Source organism: Musca domestica, unplaced genomic scaffold (genome assembly GCF_030504385.1).
Source record: "Musca domestica strain aabys unplaced genomic scaffold, Musca_domestica.polishedcontigs.V.1.1 11, whole genome shotgun sequence".
Classification (NCBI taxonomy): domain Eukaryota; kingdom Metazoa; phylum Arthropoda; class Insecta; order Diptera; family Muscidae; genus Musca; species Musca domestica.
The window spans coordinates 2,553,611-2,575,501 of NW_026712133.1; the positions used below are offsets into that span (position 1 = coordinate 2,553,611).

The window sequence follows — 21,891 nt, forward strand, 5'->3', positions numbered from 1 at the left end:
GATTCACTATCAAAACTTAAAGTACCCCAACTCCTCATAGACTGGGTTGATACCATGCTTAGCAGCAGAATCATCAACTCGAGCATTGGGGAAACATCCGTCAGGAAATCGGTCACTAGGGGCACTCCGCAAGGGGGTGTCCTATCACCATTACTTTGGCTTTTGGTCATTAACAATATAATTATAGATCTAGATGTAACAGGGACAAAAGTAGTCGCATACACTGATGACGTCGTCCTATTAATTGCCGGGAAATTCCTGCAAACAATCTCGGACCTAATGCAAGGAGCTCTAGTCACCTTATCACGGTGGGCGCGTCTCAATGGACTAGGCGTGAACTCATCAAAGACAGAGCTCGTCCTTTTCACTAAAAGACGTAAATATCCTTCATTTACACCACCGAGACTAGATGGAGTCAGTTTAAACCTCTCGCTAGAAGCAAAATACCTTGGCACTATCCTTGACCGCCGATTAAGTTGGAAGAGGAACACCGAGGAATGAACTAAGAGAGGCTTGATTGCACTCTATTCCTGTAAGAATTCCATAGGCAAAAGCTGGGGCCTCAAACCACACATCATTAAATTGATGTATGAGTCAATCGTTCGCCCCATTCTAACCTATGGATCTCTAGTATGGTGGCATTCTTTGAAGAAGTCAACCTTTCTACGACACATTAACAAAGTTCAAAGGGTCGCATCCCTACTAATAACGGGTGTCTTCAGGAGCACGCACTGGATACTCTACTGGGTCTAAGCCCGCTGAATATATATGTGGAGGAACAGGCATTCAGGAGTGCTCTTCGACTTAGAGATCTAAGTGAATGGCGCAGTCAACCCTTTGCACATTCTGCGATATTAAGGCGTGTAAGGAATGTGGGAGAGATAGCCTATGCAAGTGACTATTTTTCACCACGATTAAGCTTCTACCCACCTGACATTCACATACCTGATAGAGACGCCTGGGCCCATAACAACCCACCTTTCCGCGGCATAGCTGTTTATACCGACGGTTCAAAGGAGTGTGGAGTGTGGTACGGGAGCTGGTGTCTTCTGTGATACCCTTAATGTTCGTGAATCCTACAAGCTTGGAAACAACTGTAGCGTATTTCAGGCGGACATCGTTGCGGTCCAAAAGGCCATTGACCTGCTGATCACGAGGAGCATTGATGTCAGCGGTCCGGTGACTATATATGTAGATAGTCAAGCGGCACTGAAGGCCTTGAGTTCCTTTACTATCAAGTCTAGGGCTGTTTTGAACTGCAGGGAAGCCTTGGAAAACACTGGGTTATCCAACAAGCTCTGTTGGGTTCCTGGACATTATAACATCCCAGGTAACGAGACTCCAGACGAATTGGCCAGACTATGATCCGAATCAAATACAATTGAGGTAGACAACTCGGTTAAACCAGCACTGTGCCATTTCCTACAGGTTATTCACAGACATTACTCTGAGAAAATCCAACAAAAATGGCTGGACGAAATGGGATGCACCATCCCCAAACGAATCTGGCCCACACTCTCAGAGAAGAGAACAAGGTCGCTGATGTCATTGTCAAAACCTGATTTAAAACTTGTGGTGGGCATCATTACAGGTCACTGTAAGGTGAGGGCTATGACCTCGAAATGGGACAGCGACGGCATTGACTACTGTAGGATCTGTCAAGATGAAGAAGAAATCGAGTCGAACACTCGCTCTGTCACTGCCCAGCACTCATTAATGTGAGACACAGGCTAGTGGGAGAACTAGTGTCACACGACCTGTCGTCTTTTTCTAACACTGACCCAATAGTAATCCTTCAATTAGCCAGAAGATTCAAGTGGCTAAAGACGACACGGCAAACTCCTCAGCCGTAGATCACACTCTACAACTTTACCTTTTATCGTCACCTTTTCCTCTTTTCTTAACATTCTTTTTTTTTAGGATGAACACAATGGACCTATAGGTCTCCGAGTGGAGCGGTTGCCATATGGTAACCGCGCGTCCTTTAACCTAACCTAACCTAACCTACTGGGGTAGGTGTAAGAAGTAGAGTTTACTTGAATGATCACAATAACCGTGCATCCTCTAAATTAATGTATCTTTGTCGAAAATTATGGAGAAACAACAAGATCCGAAGATTTAAGTTAAAAAGTGAGGACAACCCTAAGGCACTGGTTTTGCTCCCAGATGGACGGGAGGAAGAATTTGATATTCCCCGGTGTGTCAGCATGCTAGATGGTAATGGTATTTCAGCTGTTGATGATGCACTTGTTGGAGGTGTTGATGCTGCTGTTCCTGTTTCACAGCTGAATGTTAATGTGCGGTCGTAAGTGGAGCTTGTTGAGTAGTTTAATGTACAGTATGTAACATTATTTATTTGATTTTTATATTTTCTTGGAATTTGTTATTTTTTTGTTATCTTTTAAATTATTTTTGATCGTTTGCGCTATATTGTCGTTATGAGTTTTTCTACCAATTTAGGCGAAGTTTTTAGCGACAATAGTTTTTTGTTAAATCAGCTATGCAATTTTAGGAAAAATTTTAATGTTGGGCATGTAAATGTTAGAAGTTTTAACTTAAGTAAGAATTCATTTAAAATCCATGAATTGAGAAATATTTTAGAGGGGAAAGGCCTTAATATTTTTGGTGTGACAGAATCTTGGTTAAAACCTACAATTTCGAACGAAGCCATAAAAATACCAGATTACATTTCTTACAGAAGTGATAGACCTGGTAGCAGAGGTGGTGGTGTTTTTTTATATGTTGCACAGGATATGAGTCATAAACTTGTGTAGAGGTAATTCTTATGCTGATGTTGAATATGTTTTTGTGAGGTTATTGTTAAAAATAGTGTTTTCTTAATTGGCGTTGTTTATTTGCTTCATGGTGATATATTGGCTTTGGAAGATAAAATTTCTGACCTTGTGGTAAGGTATTCCAATGTCATCATTATGGGGGACTTTAACAATAACATGTTTGATTTGAACCGAAGTGTATTGGTGCGTGATGTTTGTAGTCGTTTAAATTTATCTGTTCATAATTCAATGCCAGCACATATTGATGTTGCGCACAATTCGACTTCTTTGTTGGATTATTTTTTGTGTCGAATTTGAGTTTGTTAGCATGTTCAAATCAATTCTCTTGTCCTGATAGTTCGTTTATATTTTTGTCTCTCAATGTTCGTAATTGTCGTAGTCGTCTGTTTTATGAATATGCGGACTACAGTTCTGTTGACCCAGTAGCGATTTCGGATGCTTTGAATTTATGCAACTTTGAAGAAGTGTTTGCAGTGACAGATGTTGATTCACAGGTCAATATACTAAATTGTGGTATTCAATGTTTGCACACAGTTGTTCCGATAATAAGAAGATTTTATAAGAATAATAATAGTGATTGGTTCAAATCTTCTGACATCCGTTATCATGTTTCCCTTAGGGATTCTGCATATAAGGTGTATCTTCAAAATAGGACTTTAGATAATTGGAGGAATTTTTGTCGTTGTCAGAACCGTGCTAAGAAAGTCATAAGGAGATTGAAGTATATTTCTCACAAGGAATTGTTTATGAATAAAACCACAAAGGAAGTGTGGTCAATATTAAATAAGAATGGTTAAATGGAATGTGAAGTTGAAAATGTGGATGTTGAATTCTTGTCCAATCAATCTATTGATGTCTTTGATATTTCTTGTGTTCCTGTAGGGGCTTATGATGGTTTTTTGTTTCGTGCCATTAGTTATGATGAAGTTATTAGTGGCTTTAATAAAATTAAGTCAAACGCAGTAGGTTACGATGGCTGGCACTGGCAATCAGTGCTGGTGATTGCTGTGTTTTATTATCACTGTCGTTTTCAATTGCTGATGACATTCAAATTTTGTTTAAAGGAGAATATGTGTTTATGGATGTGTTGCAGTCGTCAATTCATTTTAATATTAATATATTGGTAACTTGGTTGTCCTGTAACGGTCTGTCAATAAATACTCAAAAATCTAAAGTTGTGTTTTTTGGGAACTTACAAGAGGATTCAATTAATGTTTCCATTTATGGGACGCCTATAAATGTTGTAAGCTCGATTAAATGTCTTGGTTTGTTTCTTGATTCTGGTTTGGTGTTTGATGTGCATGTGAATTATTTAGTGTCCAAAGTTAACTTTATTTTAAAGAAGTTGTACTGTTTCGATATAGTTTTGCCTAAGAAGATTAGAATTCAGTTGGTACATGCCTTAATAATGCCTCACTTTTTATATTGTATTGAGATTTTTGGGGTATCCACAGCTTTGTTTTTCGTAAATTAAAACTATTGTTTCATAGGGTAATGCGATATGTTTTTTGTGTCAAACGTCGTGATCAAATATCTCCCTCTGTGAAGGAGTTTCTCGGTTGTTCGTTTGAGAGTTTTGTGAATTTAAGGTCAATGTTGTTCTTCTACAAACATTTTTAAATTGATATGTCCTAAAAAAGATATACATAAGTTTGTAAATAAATTTGGAGTGTGTATATCAATCGGAATACTGACTATTTCTTTCTAACGTGTTCTTTTTCCTGTTTTGAAATACTGAAAAGTATATCTTTTGCCAAAATGGAAACCTATAGACAATTTATACTACAAGGAAAATATTTCGTAAGTAAATAGGATCATTAAAATTCGCAAAAATGTGACTTCAACCGTCAAAATACCGAATATCGGAAGAAACGTTATATTGGGGGTATACGAAAACGTGGACCTATATGTACAATGTTCCGCCACCGGAGCTGGAACCGATTACGAACTAAAAATTCCATTTTGTAGAAAAATTCGTAGAAAAATGTGGCGAAAATTATAGTCTTATGATAGAAGACTATAATTTTGCCCACATGTGTATGCAGTAGGCTTAAGTTCGTAAATGGGCCATGTTGGTCCACGTTTTCATATAGCCCCATACAACGGCATCTCTCAATATTCGGTATTTTGATAATTTTACCAGAATTGTTTCAAATTTAATACTTGAAATTTATAATGGATATTATAACCTAAGACAGAAAATTGTCTATGCAGATCCACGACTTCGTATATCCTACTACTTCGTATATCCTGAAATTGAACATTGAGAATATGCAGTATCTCTATTGTGTAAAGTTTGTTATAGTGATGATGAAAAAACTGCAACCAACTTTAGACTGCTGTCATTTCTAAGCCACTCGTCGGACAACTGTTAAAATTATTCCAGTGACAGCTCATTATATTGTTTACATGCGTACAAAAGCATTAAGGTGAGATTTTTCCAGAAAAAAGTTATTCGAATTGGTATTCAAGCGTGATAGTGTGATTTCTTTATATTTATTTGGATGGAAAACTACAAATGGATACCGTTAGAGCACTCCAGCATTTAAATATGAATAAATCTTTTGTGTCTCGTACCATCGCTCGTTACCGTGATACTGGTAGCGTAGCCCGACGTCAAGGAAGTGGAAGGAAGAAAACAGCAACATCAGCAGAAAAGGTTCGAAAAGTAAAAAAGCGACTTGATCGAAACCCGCGTCGCAGTTGCCGAAAAATGGCTCGTGAGCTGAACATATCGCAATATTCCATTCGGCAAATAGAAGAACTTACACCGCAACAGAAAGAAAATAGACTAAAAAGAGCTAGAGTTGCTTCGCTTGGCCGAAAGTGGTGAACTGCCGAATTTGGTTTTCTCCGATGAGAAAAACGTTCGTTGTCCAGCAGTTTGTAAACAAACAAAATTATCCTTTTTACTTGCCAAAGAGGTCAGCCGAAAATGTGCACCTTCGGTTGGGCACCAGAACCCAAGCGCCGGCCATGGTGATGGTGTGGACCGACATAAAAGCCGATCACTCTCCGCTCGTATTAATCGACCGTGGCATCAGAATAAATGCCGAATATTATCGCGAAAATATTCTGGAGGGTGTATTAAAGCCTTGTGCACGCAAACATTTCGGCCGCAGACCTTGACATTCCAACAGGACTCAGCACCATCACACTCAGCACGCGCCACCCAAGAATGGTTACAAAATAAGGTTCCTCTAAAAAGCTAAAATACCACAGAACAATATTCTGGCAGCGTGTGACGGTTAATTTGGTCATTTGAAAGCCACAATTCGTGCCAAAGGTGACCAATTTGAACAAATCTAAATTTATTCTAAAATTTAATGCTATTTCCGACATTTTTTGCTTTCATTCAATAAAATTAAAAAAATTGTAAGTTTATGTGAAGTAGATCATACGAACTATGAACCAAATAATTATAATATAATTATATTAACAAAATTTTATTGGAGCAGAATATTTTTTGAGCTAAATAAGTAAGCTTTCTTGTGGAGTGCCAATTTTCTGCAAATTTGATGTACTTGCTTCTAATACTAAAATTCATTTGGTCATTTAGATTGATGTTGACTATTTGTTGCACAATTTACCCGAAATCGGTTGAAGATATATATGAGAGCTATATCTAAATTTGAACCGATTTTCACAAATTTCAATAGGATTAGTCCTTGCGCCAAACAAATATTGTTTGGAAAATTTCATCTCAATCGGATAATAAATGCGACAGACGGGCGAACAGACAGACATGCATAAATCGACTCAGAAAGTGATTATATGAAGATCCTCAGAAGTAATCGTGAGTCTATCTCGGTTTCTTCTCCATGTTAGAAACAAATGCACAAAGAAAACATTTGAATAATATGGACCTGCAAAATGCGCGAGTGAAATGTTAATGTTAATTCCACATCATACGCATACAAATTTGGCGTAATCACACGGCCAATTTCTGTTGAAAACGGTAGGTATCTTCCTATCCATAAAACCATAAGAAGCATTTGCTTCAAAAAGCCAAATATTTTTTTAGACGACAAATTTGCGAACGATTGGCAAAAATATAGTTACAAAAACAGGCTGGTAATGTCACATTTTTGTTGCGCAGTGAAGCTTTTGTTTTTTTGTTTGTTTATCATGTTTTCAACATTTATTTTATCTTAGTCTTCATTTATGTTGCAACCACAGGGAATTTGGTAGATTATATTACTTTTTCAGTTTTTTTAATTTTTGTATTTGTGAATAAGTTCCTTAATGCGTAATTACATTACTGGGCTGTTGTGACTTAATTGTTATTACATAAATTGGAGTAGGTGGGAAATTATTTTTGCGTAGTTTTTGTTATTTATTTTCGAGGGGTAAATCTGGTTGGTTGGATCCGTATTAAGCAATTAATTCTGATAATATGGGTTAATTCGAAAATACGCTCTATTACCTTCTATTGAGTTTATACACTTAATATCAACATTTTTTTCTGTTCGATTCTATTCATACAGATTTTAATACATTCCATCTCTCAACGTTGCAACAGTTTTAAACAGTTTGAAAATGTAACTTCTCCTGATCGGGATGGAGTCCTGCATGCATTCTATGCTGATAATCGCCCTTTTCCCTATGGTTACTAAATCTATGAAATCAATGGAGGAGCCATTTATTGTACTATTATTCAAATCAGTAAAACTGAAGTTTCTAATTATACAGGCATTGCTAAACTGAACGCTATTTCAAATTATTTAAATAACTCATAATAGATTCATTATCATTTCAAGTTTCATCCATGTCGAAATATTAATATGGATTTAGTATAAATCGATCAATACCCTGCAGCGAGCATCTTTAGTAAAATTGTTTTGTTTGACAATGTCACCAGTAAACTGAAATAAAAATGCTTTGATGTATCAATGAACCGGTTTCATTGATTTTTTTTTCATTGACGTAATGAAAAGCTTCATTAATATAATAAATGTTTTGTTCATGCAATGAAAATTTACGTTGCTTTAAAATTCAATGATTTTTGGTATCATTGAATATATGAAATGGATTTCATTAATGTTACGAAATTACTTATTTTTACAAAATTCAGTAAAATTTGTGAACATAGAAATGAAACATATCATATACAAACAAATACTGAACCAAAGTATTTACAATTAGAGGTAAAATTGTAATAATTGTTACATTTCAAATTGTGCTCGAATTTAATGAAACAGTTTCATGAAATAAATGAAACATTACGTTATGGTTATTTTATCTCAATTGGACAATAAATGCGATATGCATTTTGTTCATAAAAATACATGAGCAGATGGTCAGACTTACTGAAACGTATAAACCGACTCAGAATGTGATTTTATGAAGATCCCTCAAAGGAAGTAGGGTCAATGTAAATGAATTATTCAGATATCGTCTTCAGACAGATTGCATTTATACTAAAGTGAATCATAGTTGATTGTTGAAAATGTAAAAATTCTCAAAAACAATAAAATCCGTTAAAAATTCTGTTAAAATTATAAAAATATCGAATGTAGCTGTTATATTAGGGTCTATACGACGACATGGACCTGTCATAAGCCATTACAATATTGAAATGCAAAATTAAAAAAAAAATCGGTAATAATGTAGCTAAAATCATCAAAATACCGAATATCGGGAGGTACCGTTATATGGGGGCTATACGAAGACGTGGACCTGTACAGACAATTTTCTGTCTTAGGCTGTAGTATCCATTACGAACTTCAAATACCAAATTTGAAACAATTCCGGTGAATAATGTCGCTAAAATCATTAAAATATCGAATATCGGGAGGTACCGTTATATGGGGGCTATAACGTGGACCTGCATAGACAATCTCCTTTCATAGGCTGTAGCATCCATTACTACCATCAAATACCAAATTTGAAAGAATCCCGGTGAATAATGTCGCTAAAATCATCAAAATATCGAATATCAGGAGGTACCGTTATTTGGGCGTTATACCAAAACGTCGATCACATGACCCATTTTCAATACCAAAATTCCTGCAGACATAAAATACATTCAAGTAAAATTTTAACAATGTACTTCAATTCGTTCGGAAGCTAGAGTGATTTCCATAGACGGATAGACGGACGGACGTCGCTTAATCGACATAGAATTTTATGCTGATCAAGACTATAATACTAAAATGTAAAATGTCTAAAATGTATATTTCGAGTTGTTACAAACGAAATGACAAACTTACAGCCAGTTCCACGATATCGAAAGAACACATTCGCACAACTTTTACACGACAAACAGCTGATTTCTGTTCCACTAAAATCCATCAGAACGAAAATTTGCACGAAAATCAAAGCGAACGAAAACGTAAGCATTTCAGTGTAATTTTGCGTTCCACTATCTTTTTTCTGTCAAAATGTCAAAATCAGTCACTTGTGTGTTTGCTATCGTATAATAACAATTAAGGAAAATTTTTTTAACATAAACATTGCTTGATTGAAAATGGAAACAAAAATGTAAGTAAAAATAATAAATGCAATTTAATATGTGAACAACAAATATATATTTTTTTTATTTTCTCAATTCCAGCACGAAAAAATCATCAACTACACAGCTGCGGGCACTAGTTGAGTATATGGAGGAGAATCCTGTGTTCGCCAGAGGAGTACCAATTTTTGGAAGCAGCAGAAGTTTTAAATCGGGGCGGATTTGGGTAGTTCTGCAACCGGGCACCCACTTCTCTTCCATCATATCCAAAAAAAACCGAAAACTTCCTTCGACACACGAAAATTGGCCACAAACCTAAAAAAAATCATTTTTTATTATTTCAAAAATGTAAAAATACAATCATACTTACTGGTTGTTAGGTACTTCAAATAAATTCGAAGCATCTCTTAAATGCCTCCGTGGCACATTTTGAACCTCCTCCACATCATCCATATAAAATAGGGCTACGGAAATATTCCTTTTTTTATTTTCTAAGAGCACAAATAGTTTGAACACAATCACTAGAAATTTTTTTTGTTTGTTTATTTACAATTTGTTTGTTTACAACTGAAATGTCAGTTGAGACAGAGCCACTGCTGCTTTTTCGCGTTTAAATTAGACATTTGGCGCTTTTTTGCCTTATTTCGCGATTAATTTTTCCAAAAAAAAATATTTAGCAACACTGAATCACGTAAGGCTATGCGAAAGAAAGAACAAAAGTTAGTGGAACGCATTCTTATACGAAAGTGAGTGAGTAGCCTTCGTTCGCACAAATTTTCTTTCGAGATCGTGGAACAGGCTGTTAATATACCCTCCATACTATGGTGGAGGGTATAAAAAGTTATATATTATGGGATTTGGTAATCAATTTATAAAGTGGTAAAACCTTACCTTATTAGAAGATTCTATATTCACGATTGACACACGATTGCTCTATGTATTGTGGTTGCCGTAGGTTGAAGAGTCTAGATTCAACTACCTGATTATACTACCAGTTTTAGAAAACTTTCAAAAATTGGACCTGGATTATAAGACGATACTGATGAATAAACCCAAAATTTATGGTGGTAAGGACAAATGTATTCTCTAACCAACGCTATGGTATGTAAAAAGGAAATGATTAATCAGTTGCCAGAAAAATATTGCCTGCGACGACTCCTGAAGGTTGGTAAACAGCTTGCCGCCCAGTAACAAGTGCAGATTCAAGTGTCGAACTACTTAAAGACGCTATTCCTGGATAACTTTAACAGCAGCTTGAAGTCTCCTTCATTCTACAAATGGAAAATGAATCCTTGACAATCAATAATAAGAGGTATCGGAGTATGACAAGTTCTGGCGTACAAGTACTCCCTTCGTTCCTAACCAGCATCATGAATCAAAGCCTATCCGTAGACCTTAACCCAATACACGAAATGGTACCAACATGGGTCATGGCGTCAGGATCCTTTGGGCTTTTTGTACTATTGGGGCTTATTTGTTAATCTGGAGAATATTGTCAATATTGCATCGAAACGCTCCTTCCTGTCTATTCCTCAAAGTGGACCAATATGACCCATATTCTGTAGCAAATATTCTGGATGTAATGCAAAGATTTCTGTAAAATTTTATGGTACTATATATGATAAAAACTATAGTGTCTTTACTAGAATGTCCAATCGATTAATCGTTGTTCAATTAATCGGAAAATTTTTTTTCGAATATTTTTTCGATGAAGAAAAATTACTAAATTTCGAATATTGAATAATCGATTAATTTTAACCGATTAATCGATCTAAAATATTTTTAATACATTTTTGATTTCTGATTTTTTGATCAAGTGTTTGTGTTTTGTTTACATATAAATTTATGGTTAAATTTCATGACGCACATTCACTTGAAGAAAAGTGAGAATTTCTATATGAAATAAATATAAATTTAATTTAAACATTTGTTAAGCAAACCACTTTGTCAAAGTTTTTAATATGACATACAAAAAATGATACAAATAAAAATAGTTTTTTCTTTAAGAATGAGTTTGTTTGGGCAACTTTTTCTAAAAGATGGAAACAATACAAAATGCAACAAATGTTCCAAAGATTACAAAATTGTATGTGCCTCCACTTCTACGCTTATTTGTCATTTGCGTCAAGTGCATAATACTATTATAGATGAAGCACCATCTGCTAAAGTCACAACTGGGCCTATGACAAAATATATATAAAAATGCATATTGTTTTTAAAGCATTATTTTAAAAGATCTGACTAAAAGCATTTTAAATAAACAAGATCTCATTTCATATTTACCTAATTATTTTTGTTAAACGTTGTTGAATTCACTTGAATTATTATTTTATGTTTGTTTGTGTTTTTTTTTTTTTTTTTTTGGAATCGGTTATTGATTACGCCGTCACGACGAGGTTGGTACGATACCTGTAGTATGCATGTACCATTGCTGTGTAGTCGATTGTTAGTTATCGATAATTATTTTGAGTTCCTTGTTGTTTTCCATTTCTTTTTGTTCTTGTAGTGTTGTGATATGAGTGATGTGATTCCGGGTTATAGCTGTATGTGGTTTTTATGAATGAAGTCGCACAATTCACGAAAGTTTTCACAGGCAAAACTTTTGAGTACTGCAGGTAAGTTTGAAAATTTTGTAAAGAAATTGTAATTCATTCTGTCATTATTGTATTTAGGGCAGATAAAAATCTGGTGGTTTTCCGTGTTTGGCGTGTTGCATATTTCGCATAGGTTGGAGTTTTCAGCATTGATGAGGGACAGGTAAGTTTTTCCATATGTATGACCAGTGAGAAGTCTGTTTATAACCTTAATTTCTCCAGGTGACATGTTGAATCCTGAAAACCAATGGCGGTTTGGTGGCTCTGGGAAGAATTGTGAGAAGTAAGTGCCTTTACTGATTGAAATATGTTTATAATTCTCCTTCCATTCACTCCATAGATGTTGGTGGATTAGGGAGCGAGCATCTTTTATCGACAGGCCTGTTTGTATGATTGAACCGACTTCAGCTGCATGTTTGGCGAAAAAGTCTGCACGTTCATTAGCAGCAATGCCTATATGCGAGGGAATCCAGATGATGGTGAGTTGTGTTAGACTTGAGTTGTTTACCTTTTGTAGAATATTGTTGGCCAGGTAGTTTTGGGTATCATTTTGTTTTAAAATTAGACATGCATTTTTACTATCGGTAAGAATGGTGGCTTTTCTGATGTTGTCTTCTATCATTATGTCTATTGCCTTATTGATGGCGTGTAATTCTCCCATAAGTGATGACATTTTTGCCGGTATTTTGAATAAGAAGTTTTGATTTTTTGAGATATTGCATATTGCACAACCAGTCGTAGTACTGGAAATCGAGGCATCGGTTGCCCATATCGTGTGTCCTGTGTTTTGAAGTCGTTCAGTTTTTTCTTGCAATATTACTCTATAAAATTCATTGGGTTGTGTATTTTTTGTAGAGTTAAATAAGTTTAAGAAGAAAGTGAATTTACTGCTGGGATATTCTCTCTGATTCACTATAGTTTCGTCGAAAATGTGTTTAAATTTCATGTAGATTAAACCCAAACTGGTCTTGTTGGTAGGGTTGTTTGTAATATTTTGGTATAACTGTCGGTTGTGACACTTAAATTTTATTAATTCCTTTGCGGTAAGATACTGAGATCGTTGTTCTGGTGGTAACATCACAGCTAGTGCGTAGATTGCCTGCACAGGTGTTGACGGTGTTAGACCAAGACTTCTTCTTAACATCTGATTTTGAAAAGTTGTAAGCTTTTTGTTCAAATACGTTGGCATATGAGCCATTGAAGAAATACAATACTCTGTTTTCGAGAAGACTAGTGATTTGGCTAGATTTATTGATATATTTGGAAGTAAACCATGTTTTAAATTGTTGATCATTTTTATTGCATTCAATGAAGAATTGCATGAGTGAATAACTTCCTCATAATGCTCTTTCAGGGATAAGCTGTTTTTAATGTGTCTTCCTAAAAACTTTATGCTGCTGACAGGTGTAATTTGGGTACCTTGTAAGGCGATGGATGGTATTTTTCGCGGACCTTTAGCTATATACATAACGGACGTTTTATTAGTGTTGTAGGTGAGGTTCAGGCGGGATAATAGAAATTGAAGTTCGATGGCTTTTTGTTGCAAATTTTGATTAGCCAATTCGAAATGCTTATGAGCTGATAGTAATACAAAATCATCTGCAAATTGAAACAAATGCGTGTTTTCATCAGATATCCCATGTAGACCAAGGGTATATATATTAAAAGGAAGGGGACTTAGACAACTGCCTTGTGGTAGCCCGTTGTAGATTTCAATTGATTCATTTCCCATTACGATGGTTCTTTTGCTTAGAAAATTTATGATCCAATCAGCGATATCTGTCGGACAGTTAATTTCACATAGTATTTTGAGAAGCATTTCTATTCTGACACAATCATATGCTTTTTCAACGTCTAGAGATAGAATTATAACTTTCTCACCTTTGCTTTTGTAGTAGTTTATGGTGTACAGTAAATTGTTAATACACATTGAAGTTGACAGATGTTTTCTATATGCAAAAGTATTTGTTGGCAAAATATTTTCTTCATCAATGAATTGTTGCAAACGCTCTTTTACCATTAAGTTTATTATTTTAAACGGGACAGATATTAGAGCAATGGGTCTAAAATTTGTGAACAATTCTAGATCTTTGCCCTTTTTCGGTATTGGGACAATTTTTATTTTCCTCCATTCATCTCTGATTTCACATTTCTTCCAAGAATAGTTTAATGCTTCAAAAAAGTTGGTCTTTGCAGAGTCAGATAGATGATTTATCATTTCATAAGTTATGCCGTCTGGGCCAGCAGCAGAGGGTTTCTTCTTATTTTTTAACACCAGTAAAAATTCTTCCATTGTGAAAACGGATCGATTATTAACAGATTTACAGACATAATTTAATGGATTGTTGTCCGTTACTTGGTCTTTTAGATGAGATAGAAATAGTTTATTGTTGTTTGGAGACCATTTGCCTTTAACATTTGATGATAAACTGTTTTTGCACCCTCGAACAAATTGAAAAAGATGTTTTGAGCTGGGTTCTTTATTTAGATTTTGTATCTTTTTTTTTTGAAGGTGTGTTTTTTGGCAAATTGTACTGCATTTTTGAAGTTTTTTATCTTTTCAATTAGATTTTTTGCGTTGACATCATTGCTACATAAGTCATATGTTTTTTGAGCAGCTAGTTGAAGTCTATATTGTTTTTCCACATAAGAATCCCACCAAGCTTTTGGTGTTTTATTTCCTTTTAAAACATATGTAGATTTTCTGATTTCGCCTTTTATCGCAGATTGTATATCTTCAAAGTTTTTGTTTAGTTGTATCTGACCAAGATTTCTCATTAATTGTTTTTTTGCCAAAAAAATTTGTCCTTTGGACTTTGTTTTGTTTATATTCAAAATTACAGGGTAGTGATGGCTTCCACCGATCATGTTTCTAAAAGTGTTCCATTGTATTGGCAAGATTGTGTTGGTGAAGGATAGGTCTAAAACAGATCCACCCAGATCATTTATATTTTTTTTAAAAGTATAGTTACCATTGTTTAGGCATTGAAAATTGGAGGCATCAAAGATCTCTTTTATTGTTTTTCCCCGCTGTGAGATAAAAGAATCACCGTAAGCTGTATGTCTAGCATTGAAGTCGCCACATATAAAAGTGTTGATTTGGTTATCAAGCAGTAATATTAATTTAGCTAGTTCTTTTTTTATTGTTGCACATCTCACTGAGTGTGGGAAATATATGGATACCAGAGTTAAATTGTTTGTTAAATTTGTGGTTTGGCAGATGAGAATATCCAAAGGTGTTTCGAAAGGGATCTTTTTGAACTGTATATTTTTTTTTGAATAGTAGGGCAACTCCACCATAGTTGTCACTTCTTTTTTTGGAGATTATATTATAGTTTTGTATAGATGAAGAATTTTGACTTTCGTCTATATTAAATATTTCACTCAGAATACATATGTCTATTTTTTGCTTTTTAAGAAAGAATTCTAGAAAATTCTTATTTTTCTTTAGACTTTGCACATTATATTGTAATAAGTTCATATTTTTTAATTATAGTTTTTATTGTGAACTTTCAGATTCTGTATTATTTATTTTGAGTGTATTATTGATGTTAATAGATGCGTTGTTTAATCCAGACGGGAGCAGTGATTGCTGGAATTTATTTAATATATTTAAACCTTCGGCACTATTTAGTGAGGTAAGGACTTTTGACATTTCTTTGGCAAACTGTGTTAATGTTTTTTCTATTTCAGATACTTTTGAAAAACTTGCTTGTTGGAAAATTGGTTGAGACGATGTTATTTGAATCGGACTGGCTGTGACGTGATGAATTGGATTTCTAGGTGACGCAACTTTGCTGTATTTTAATTTTGTGACTCTTTTATTTATCTCCTCATAAACGCTTCTTTTTGGAGTTTTATTCTTATTAAGAGGGGGAAAGGCAGTGTTAAATTCATCTTCTGAAAGTATTTGGAAACGGTTTTGGGCTTCAGGGTATTTTTGAACGACTTCTTTTCTTGATAGATTGGAAAGGGCCATTATACTTCTTATGTTTCCTTCTGATTTCCATCTTGGACACTGTTTTGAATCAGTTGCAAAGTGGTCAATACTATTGCAAAGAATACATCGTGGAGAGTTGCATACATCTTTACATGTTGTAGTTGATAGACATTCTCGACATTTTTGCTCTTTTGGGCATTGATTAGGGCATATGATAAATTTACCACAGTTTAAACATTTTTTCGTCGACCTGCAACGAATCGATATGTGTCCTAGACGTCCGCAGTTTAAGCACAGACGAACAGGAGGCACATACAGCTCTGGTGAGATTTTTGTACCGCACATGAATATTTCGGTGGGTACACCATCGTAAATTATACCGATTTTAATAGTTTCGGAATGTTCAATTTTGTTATTTTCAGTTTTTCTTGTAAAGCGGTATACTGAGACAACGTCCATATCATTATTTGCTTCAATTTGTTGCTTAATTGTAATGGCATTAATGCTTGTTGGTACGTTTTTGATTATATAAAATCGTTGCACAAATCTTTCTGGGATAAACGCTTTGAGATCAATTACTTTTAAATTTGGATTTGTTGCAAAAGAGTTTGCCGAGCTAGCATTGTTGAAAGTTAATCTAAAAAGATTGTAGCCAATATTCTTGCAAGCATAATCAGTGATGTTAATCTTTTGGAATCTTGCATAAAGATGTAATTCACAATTCTTCCTCCTTGTACTGATTGGTGTTTCTGAGGAGACTAATACATGGAAAGGGCCAGGGTGATATGTCGGATATAAAATGGTTTCCTTGTTTAAAGAGTTGTAATTGTATTGATTTGATATTTCATTATTTGTTGTGGGTTCTGTGTTTGTGTTAGATGCTTTAACAGGTGTTCCATTATGGGTTTTAAATGTTTTTGTTTCATTAGAAATACTTGGAGCTCTTCTTTTATTTTGTTCCCCCGGTGGAGGAGGTGGTATAGGCGGAGGAGGAGGTTCCCCTACTCCCCCCATTGTGCAAATATTAAAAAATTATTTTATCTTTGTGTATGGGATTTTACAAAGAAAAAAAGGAAAAAACTCGGTATCAATAACTTATGTTTGTGTGTGTGTTAGCGGTATTTGTTTATTTGTTTTTGTTTTGAAATAAAAAAGCGACCAGCGCGAACAAACAGTCTAGTGTCAACAGATGTCGATGAGCGACTGTTTGTTTGTGTTTTAATATAATTTTGATGTTTTTTGTAAATAAATTTTCACACCAACACTAAACTTTTTTTGTTTCACGTAAGGTATACAGTAATTATTCGAGTTGTTCGATTCATTCGATTTATTCGATTAATCGAATTATTAGAGCAATTTAAGACTCTTAATCGAACAAATGAAAAACCCCAAAATCGATCAATTTTTTGATCGAACAAAACCTAAACCCGATTAATTGGATTTACAATGTTTGGCCCATGGTAGAAGAATATAGGTCGACGCGTCGACACAGCTGCTGGGACAATGAACTGTCAAACCAATTTTGAAATTGAAAATGTTGAATGAAAAACTATTTAAATTTGTAAAAATTGTTGAAAAAACGCGAATTATAATAGCCTCCGAATAACGTAGTATAAGAAAACATATAAAAATCTACTTATATTTGAAAAAACATTTAATTTTTTTTGACATATCAATGCTCCCAAGCGTTGATGCATCTACCTGTATTCTTCTGCCATGGTTTGGCCTAAGAACCCGAACTCCCTTGTGGTCAGCTATTATAGCTATGTACAGTGATTCATTCTGTTAAAAAATTCCTATTAGAGAGGTGGGTTTGAAATTTGAAATTTGTTGTTACTAGAAGTCTTTGACAATGTTTGCACTTTGCCTTTGAATAAATACATCAAATTTATGAAAACAAATAATTTCTATCGCATTTTATGCGTGTTTGCGATTGTGGGCTAAAAACCTAGTTAAGCCGTAGCTGCTGTGCTATTTTAAGCACTTAAATACCGCAAAACGTTTTTTATCTTGCACAAAAACTTAACAATGATATCTGTTAATTCCTTTGCAAATTATTGTTTATGTAAATTACTTTTTGTGCTCTGCTTCATTTTAAATTTAAAGAGATTACTTAAAATTCATTTTTTACGAAACTGGAGGTTTTTAAAATGTTACACACTTTGAGTATATTTCAGTGATATGTTTTTATTTGTTTATTTCTCTTTCAAAGAGAGCATATCGATCGGAAATTTAAGTGAAAATAAAAGGCAGAGAGATATATTCACATACTCACCACTATACGACGCATTTCGCCGTAAGCGGCTCGTCAGAAATGCTCAGCGTGGATACCTTAAAAAGACCGTACTTTCATAGCGATAAGCATACGTGAGATATATGCGAGACGTGCCTAGTGATCAAATATCAAAATAATGTATATGATGTGATATCCATATAGTTTATATTTATGGCAAATGGCAGTGCGAAGGCAATGTTACATAAAATACTGTGTTGTTTACGTGGGTCGTTTGCTGTGTATTGTTATTTACTGTATCATTTTTAAACAATTGGCGCATATAATTAAATTAACTGAAACTTGGCTAGCAGGAATTATCAAACTTTTCCGACAAGATCGTGTATTTACTGTATCATTGTATTGTTATTTACTGTATCATTTTTAGAAACAATTGGCGCATATAATTAAATTAACTGAAACTTGGCTTAGCAGGAATTATCAAACTTTTCCCACAAGATCGAAAATGTTGTTTAAAATGCAGATGTAGTGGAGTTGAAATAGGTGAATCATCACAATTTAATTTTGATAATCTTTGTTTTTCTACACCAGTGGATATACAGGATGAGATAAAAAGACTACAACAATATAATTTTTACATTTTTTTTAATTTTATTGAAAGAAAACTAAAAATGTCGGAAATAGCATCAAATTTTAGAATAAGTTTAAATTTGTTCGAATTGGTCACCTTTGGCACGAATTATGGCCTTCAAACGGGCAATGAAACCGTCACACGCTGCCCGAATGTTGTTCTACGATATTTTGGCCCAAATGTTTGCTTGTCCAAGGCTTTAATACACGCCACGGTCGATTAATACGAGGGGAGTATATATATATACACATATGGCCAAAATAATAAGTACATCAGTTTGTTTGTATATGTTCAGGTAAATTAAAATAATGTATTTAATGTAATGCAAAGCAAATTTTTTTATTCCATTCTTACAACATAAAGCCAACTTATTACAATAAGTATTGCAGGAGTTTTCGAGATAAATTAACTTTTTCATGTATTAATAAGAATTGTGGACAAAAAACAGTGGACAAAATAATAAGTACATTCCGTAAAACATAAAATAAAACAAATAAATTCGAAATTTTTAGGTTTAATTTTTATCAGTATTGCTTATAACATTAGTATCCAGTATATCCACCTTTATTTGCTACGACCTTCTGTATTCTTTTTGGCATACTACTTACAAGCTTACGGCAGGTATCAATAGGTATTTCATACCAAGCTTTTTGTACAAAATCCCAAAGTTGGTCTTTATTTTGGAACGATTGTGTACTAATGCGTTTTTTTAAATCTCCCCAAAGGTTTTCTATGGGATTGAGGTCAGGAGACTGGCTAGGCCAGTCTAGGAGTTTTATTTTATTTTGCTGAAACCAATCTTTGACATAGCGGGATGTGTGTTTCGGATCGTTGTCCTGTTGAAACACCCATAGAAGTGGCATATTTTCTTCAGCATATGGTAACATTATAGTCTCCAATATATTTTTGTACTCGAATCTGGTCATTGTATCAGTAATACGATATATTGGACCAACGCCATTCCAAGAAAAGCAGCCCCATACCATTATGCTTCCACCCCCATGTTTGACTGTCTTTTTTGTAAACCGAACATGAAATTCTTTTCCTTTGGGGCGACGAACGTTCCTTCCATTATCATTTCCAAATAAATTTATTTTGGTTTCATCGCTCCATAGGATATTTCGCCATTTTTTTTCATGTACGGATCCGCACCAACCCAAATGTTCTCTTGCGAAAGATAACCTCATCTTCAAATTTTTTTTACGAAGCAGTGGAACCTTTCTGGCTATTCGTCCTGGCAATTTGGCATCTGCAAGTCTTCTCCGAATAGTTCGAGTGGATATCACATTGCATATGTCCGCAGAAATTTCCCGAGAGGATATAAAGGGATATCTTTTTGCGAGGGTGACAATATGGCAATCCGTTATATGCGATGTCTTTTTTGGCCTACCGCGTGTTTCTTTATTTTTTTTGGGTTTCAACGCATTTTGGACAAAACACACTGATCTATCAAGTGATTTTGCTATGGTTCTTAGGCTTTTTCCCTCTTTCTTCCATTTTGTCACTAGTCTCCTTTCTTCTGGAGAACAGTGCTTATTTCGACCCATCTATCAATAAAATTGTGGTGCAATTTGTTTTAATTTTGATAAGCACAAGTAGTTAAATAACAAACCTTTATTAAAATGCACTCAGCAAGAGGTAAATATTGAAAAATCGAAAATGTACTTATTATTTTGGCCAGCCAAAATACGAACTTTAGCACAAAAATAACACAGAAACAAAAAGTAACGGGATTTTTGCATTTGTTCACTTGTTGATTCAAAGTTGCCATATATATGTTTGGAAATGTGGCAAAGTTGCCATATTTTACTTAAAAAACTTAACGTACGTTGCGACGATGAACATAAAACACGGTGTACTTATTATTTTGGCCATATGTGTATATATATATATATATATATATATATATATATATATATATATATATATATATATATATATATATATATATATATATATATATATATATACCAGTTATGGTTCTTCGGATGTGAGTTGCCGGGCTATATCGATTGCGAACGAATCGCCTGCAAACGTTTCCAAACGGTTGCTGTGCGAGATATATAATATATTTATAGTTTTCGTTCTTAATATTGTTTTTCAGTTTTGTTTTGTTTCCACTCATCTAAACAAGCAGTACAAATACAAAACAAGTCCCGTTATCTTAATATCGGTTTTGTTTCGTACTTAGGAAAATAGAATTGTTTATATACATGAATTTTTAAAAACCTAAAAAGTTTTAGAAAATGGTTGGAAAATACGCACCGCCGTACTTTACAACTACATGTTTTTTGATACCAAAAAGTAGTAGGTAAAATATTTGCACAAAAAAACCATAATTACAGATTTCCATTAAGTTGTTCTTACGTTTGTTACTAAAATAAAATTAAACATCTCATATTATTCTCAAAAAAAATAATGAAAAGCACACTCGTTATTTTTTCAAATGTTTGCGAAATTTTTACTGCTTCGTCTGCGATACAGTACGATTATATTTGTGCTCCGATACAGAATCACTAAATCACTTTAAGGGCTGTGTACTATACGAGGGCGGTTCGGACACTTCTTAGCCTATCAATGAAAGAAAATAATTAGTTTTTTAAATTTTTTTATTTTTTATATTATCTCCTGAAACTTCAATACACTTAGTCCAACGCTTTTCTAGCAATTCTATACCTTGATTAAAATAGTCTTAAAAATAGTGGTTTACAACTGTAATTGCATCTTCATTTGAGAAAAAAAGCTTGCCAGCAAGGAATTTTTTAGACTTGGGAACGAGTAAATGACACTGGGAGCTTAATCAGGAGAATAAGGTGGGTGGTCAAGCAACTCTTACTGTAATTCGTTGATTTTAGACATTGTTAAAACCAAAGATGGACATAATGTACTATATTTTTGGTGCACTAATAATTTCACTATCACTATTCATTTAGTGGTAGTGCAATTTTTATTTCACTACCACTAAAGTGTTAGTAGTAGTCAAAATTAAATTGCACTACCAATAACTATTTAGTGATATTTAAAAAAAGTGGCACTAACACTAAATTTTAGTGGTAGTGACATTTCAATAGCACTACCACTAAATTTAGTGGTATTTATAAAAAAATGTGCACTAAATTAGTGGTATTTCATAAAAAATTGCACTAAATAAGTGCTATTGAAAAAATAATAAAATTTTACGAGTATGTAATTCAAAATTGATGTTCGCTATTCACTACAGTAAACTTCATGTTATCTAATATAG

General features: G+C 34.2%; 2 protein-coding genes across 5 annotated transcripts in view; both read right to left on the reverse strand.

The window, feature by feature from the left end:
- Positions 1-21,891, reverse strand: part of LOC101901484 (nipped-B protein) — a 436,426-nt gene that overhangs the window by 382,307 nt on the left and 32,228 nt on the right. The window lies entirely within an intron of this gene.
- Positions 9,800-15,259, reverse strand: LOC131806001 (uncharacterized). The gene is made up of 2 exons (XM_059129868.1): positions 10,141-15,259; positions 9,800-9,946 (listed from the first exon to the last, which is right to left on the reverse strand). Exon 1 carries the CDS (start codon positions 14,134-14,136, stop codon positions 11,785-11,787), a length of 2,352 nt encoding a protein of 783 aa, XP_058985851.1. The 5' UTR covers positions 14,137-15,259; the 3' UTR covers positions 9,800-9,946; positions 10,141-11,784.

Excerpts from the sequence above, each read along its gene's own strand:
- LOC131806001 (XM_059129868.1), bottom strand. The coding sequence starts at position 14,136 with ATGGAAGAATTTTTACTGGTGTTAAAAAATAAGAAGAAACCCTCTGCT.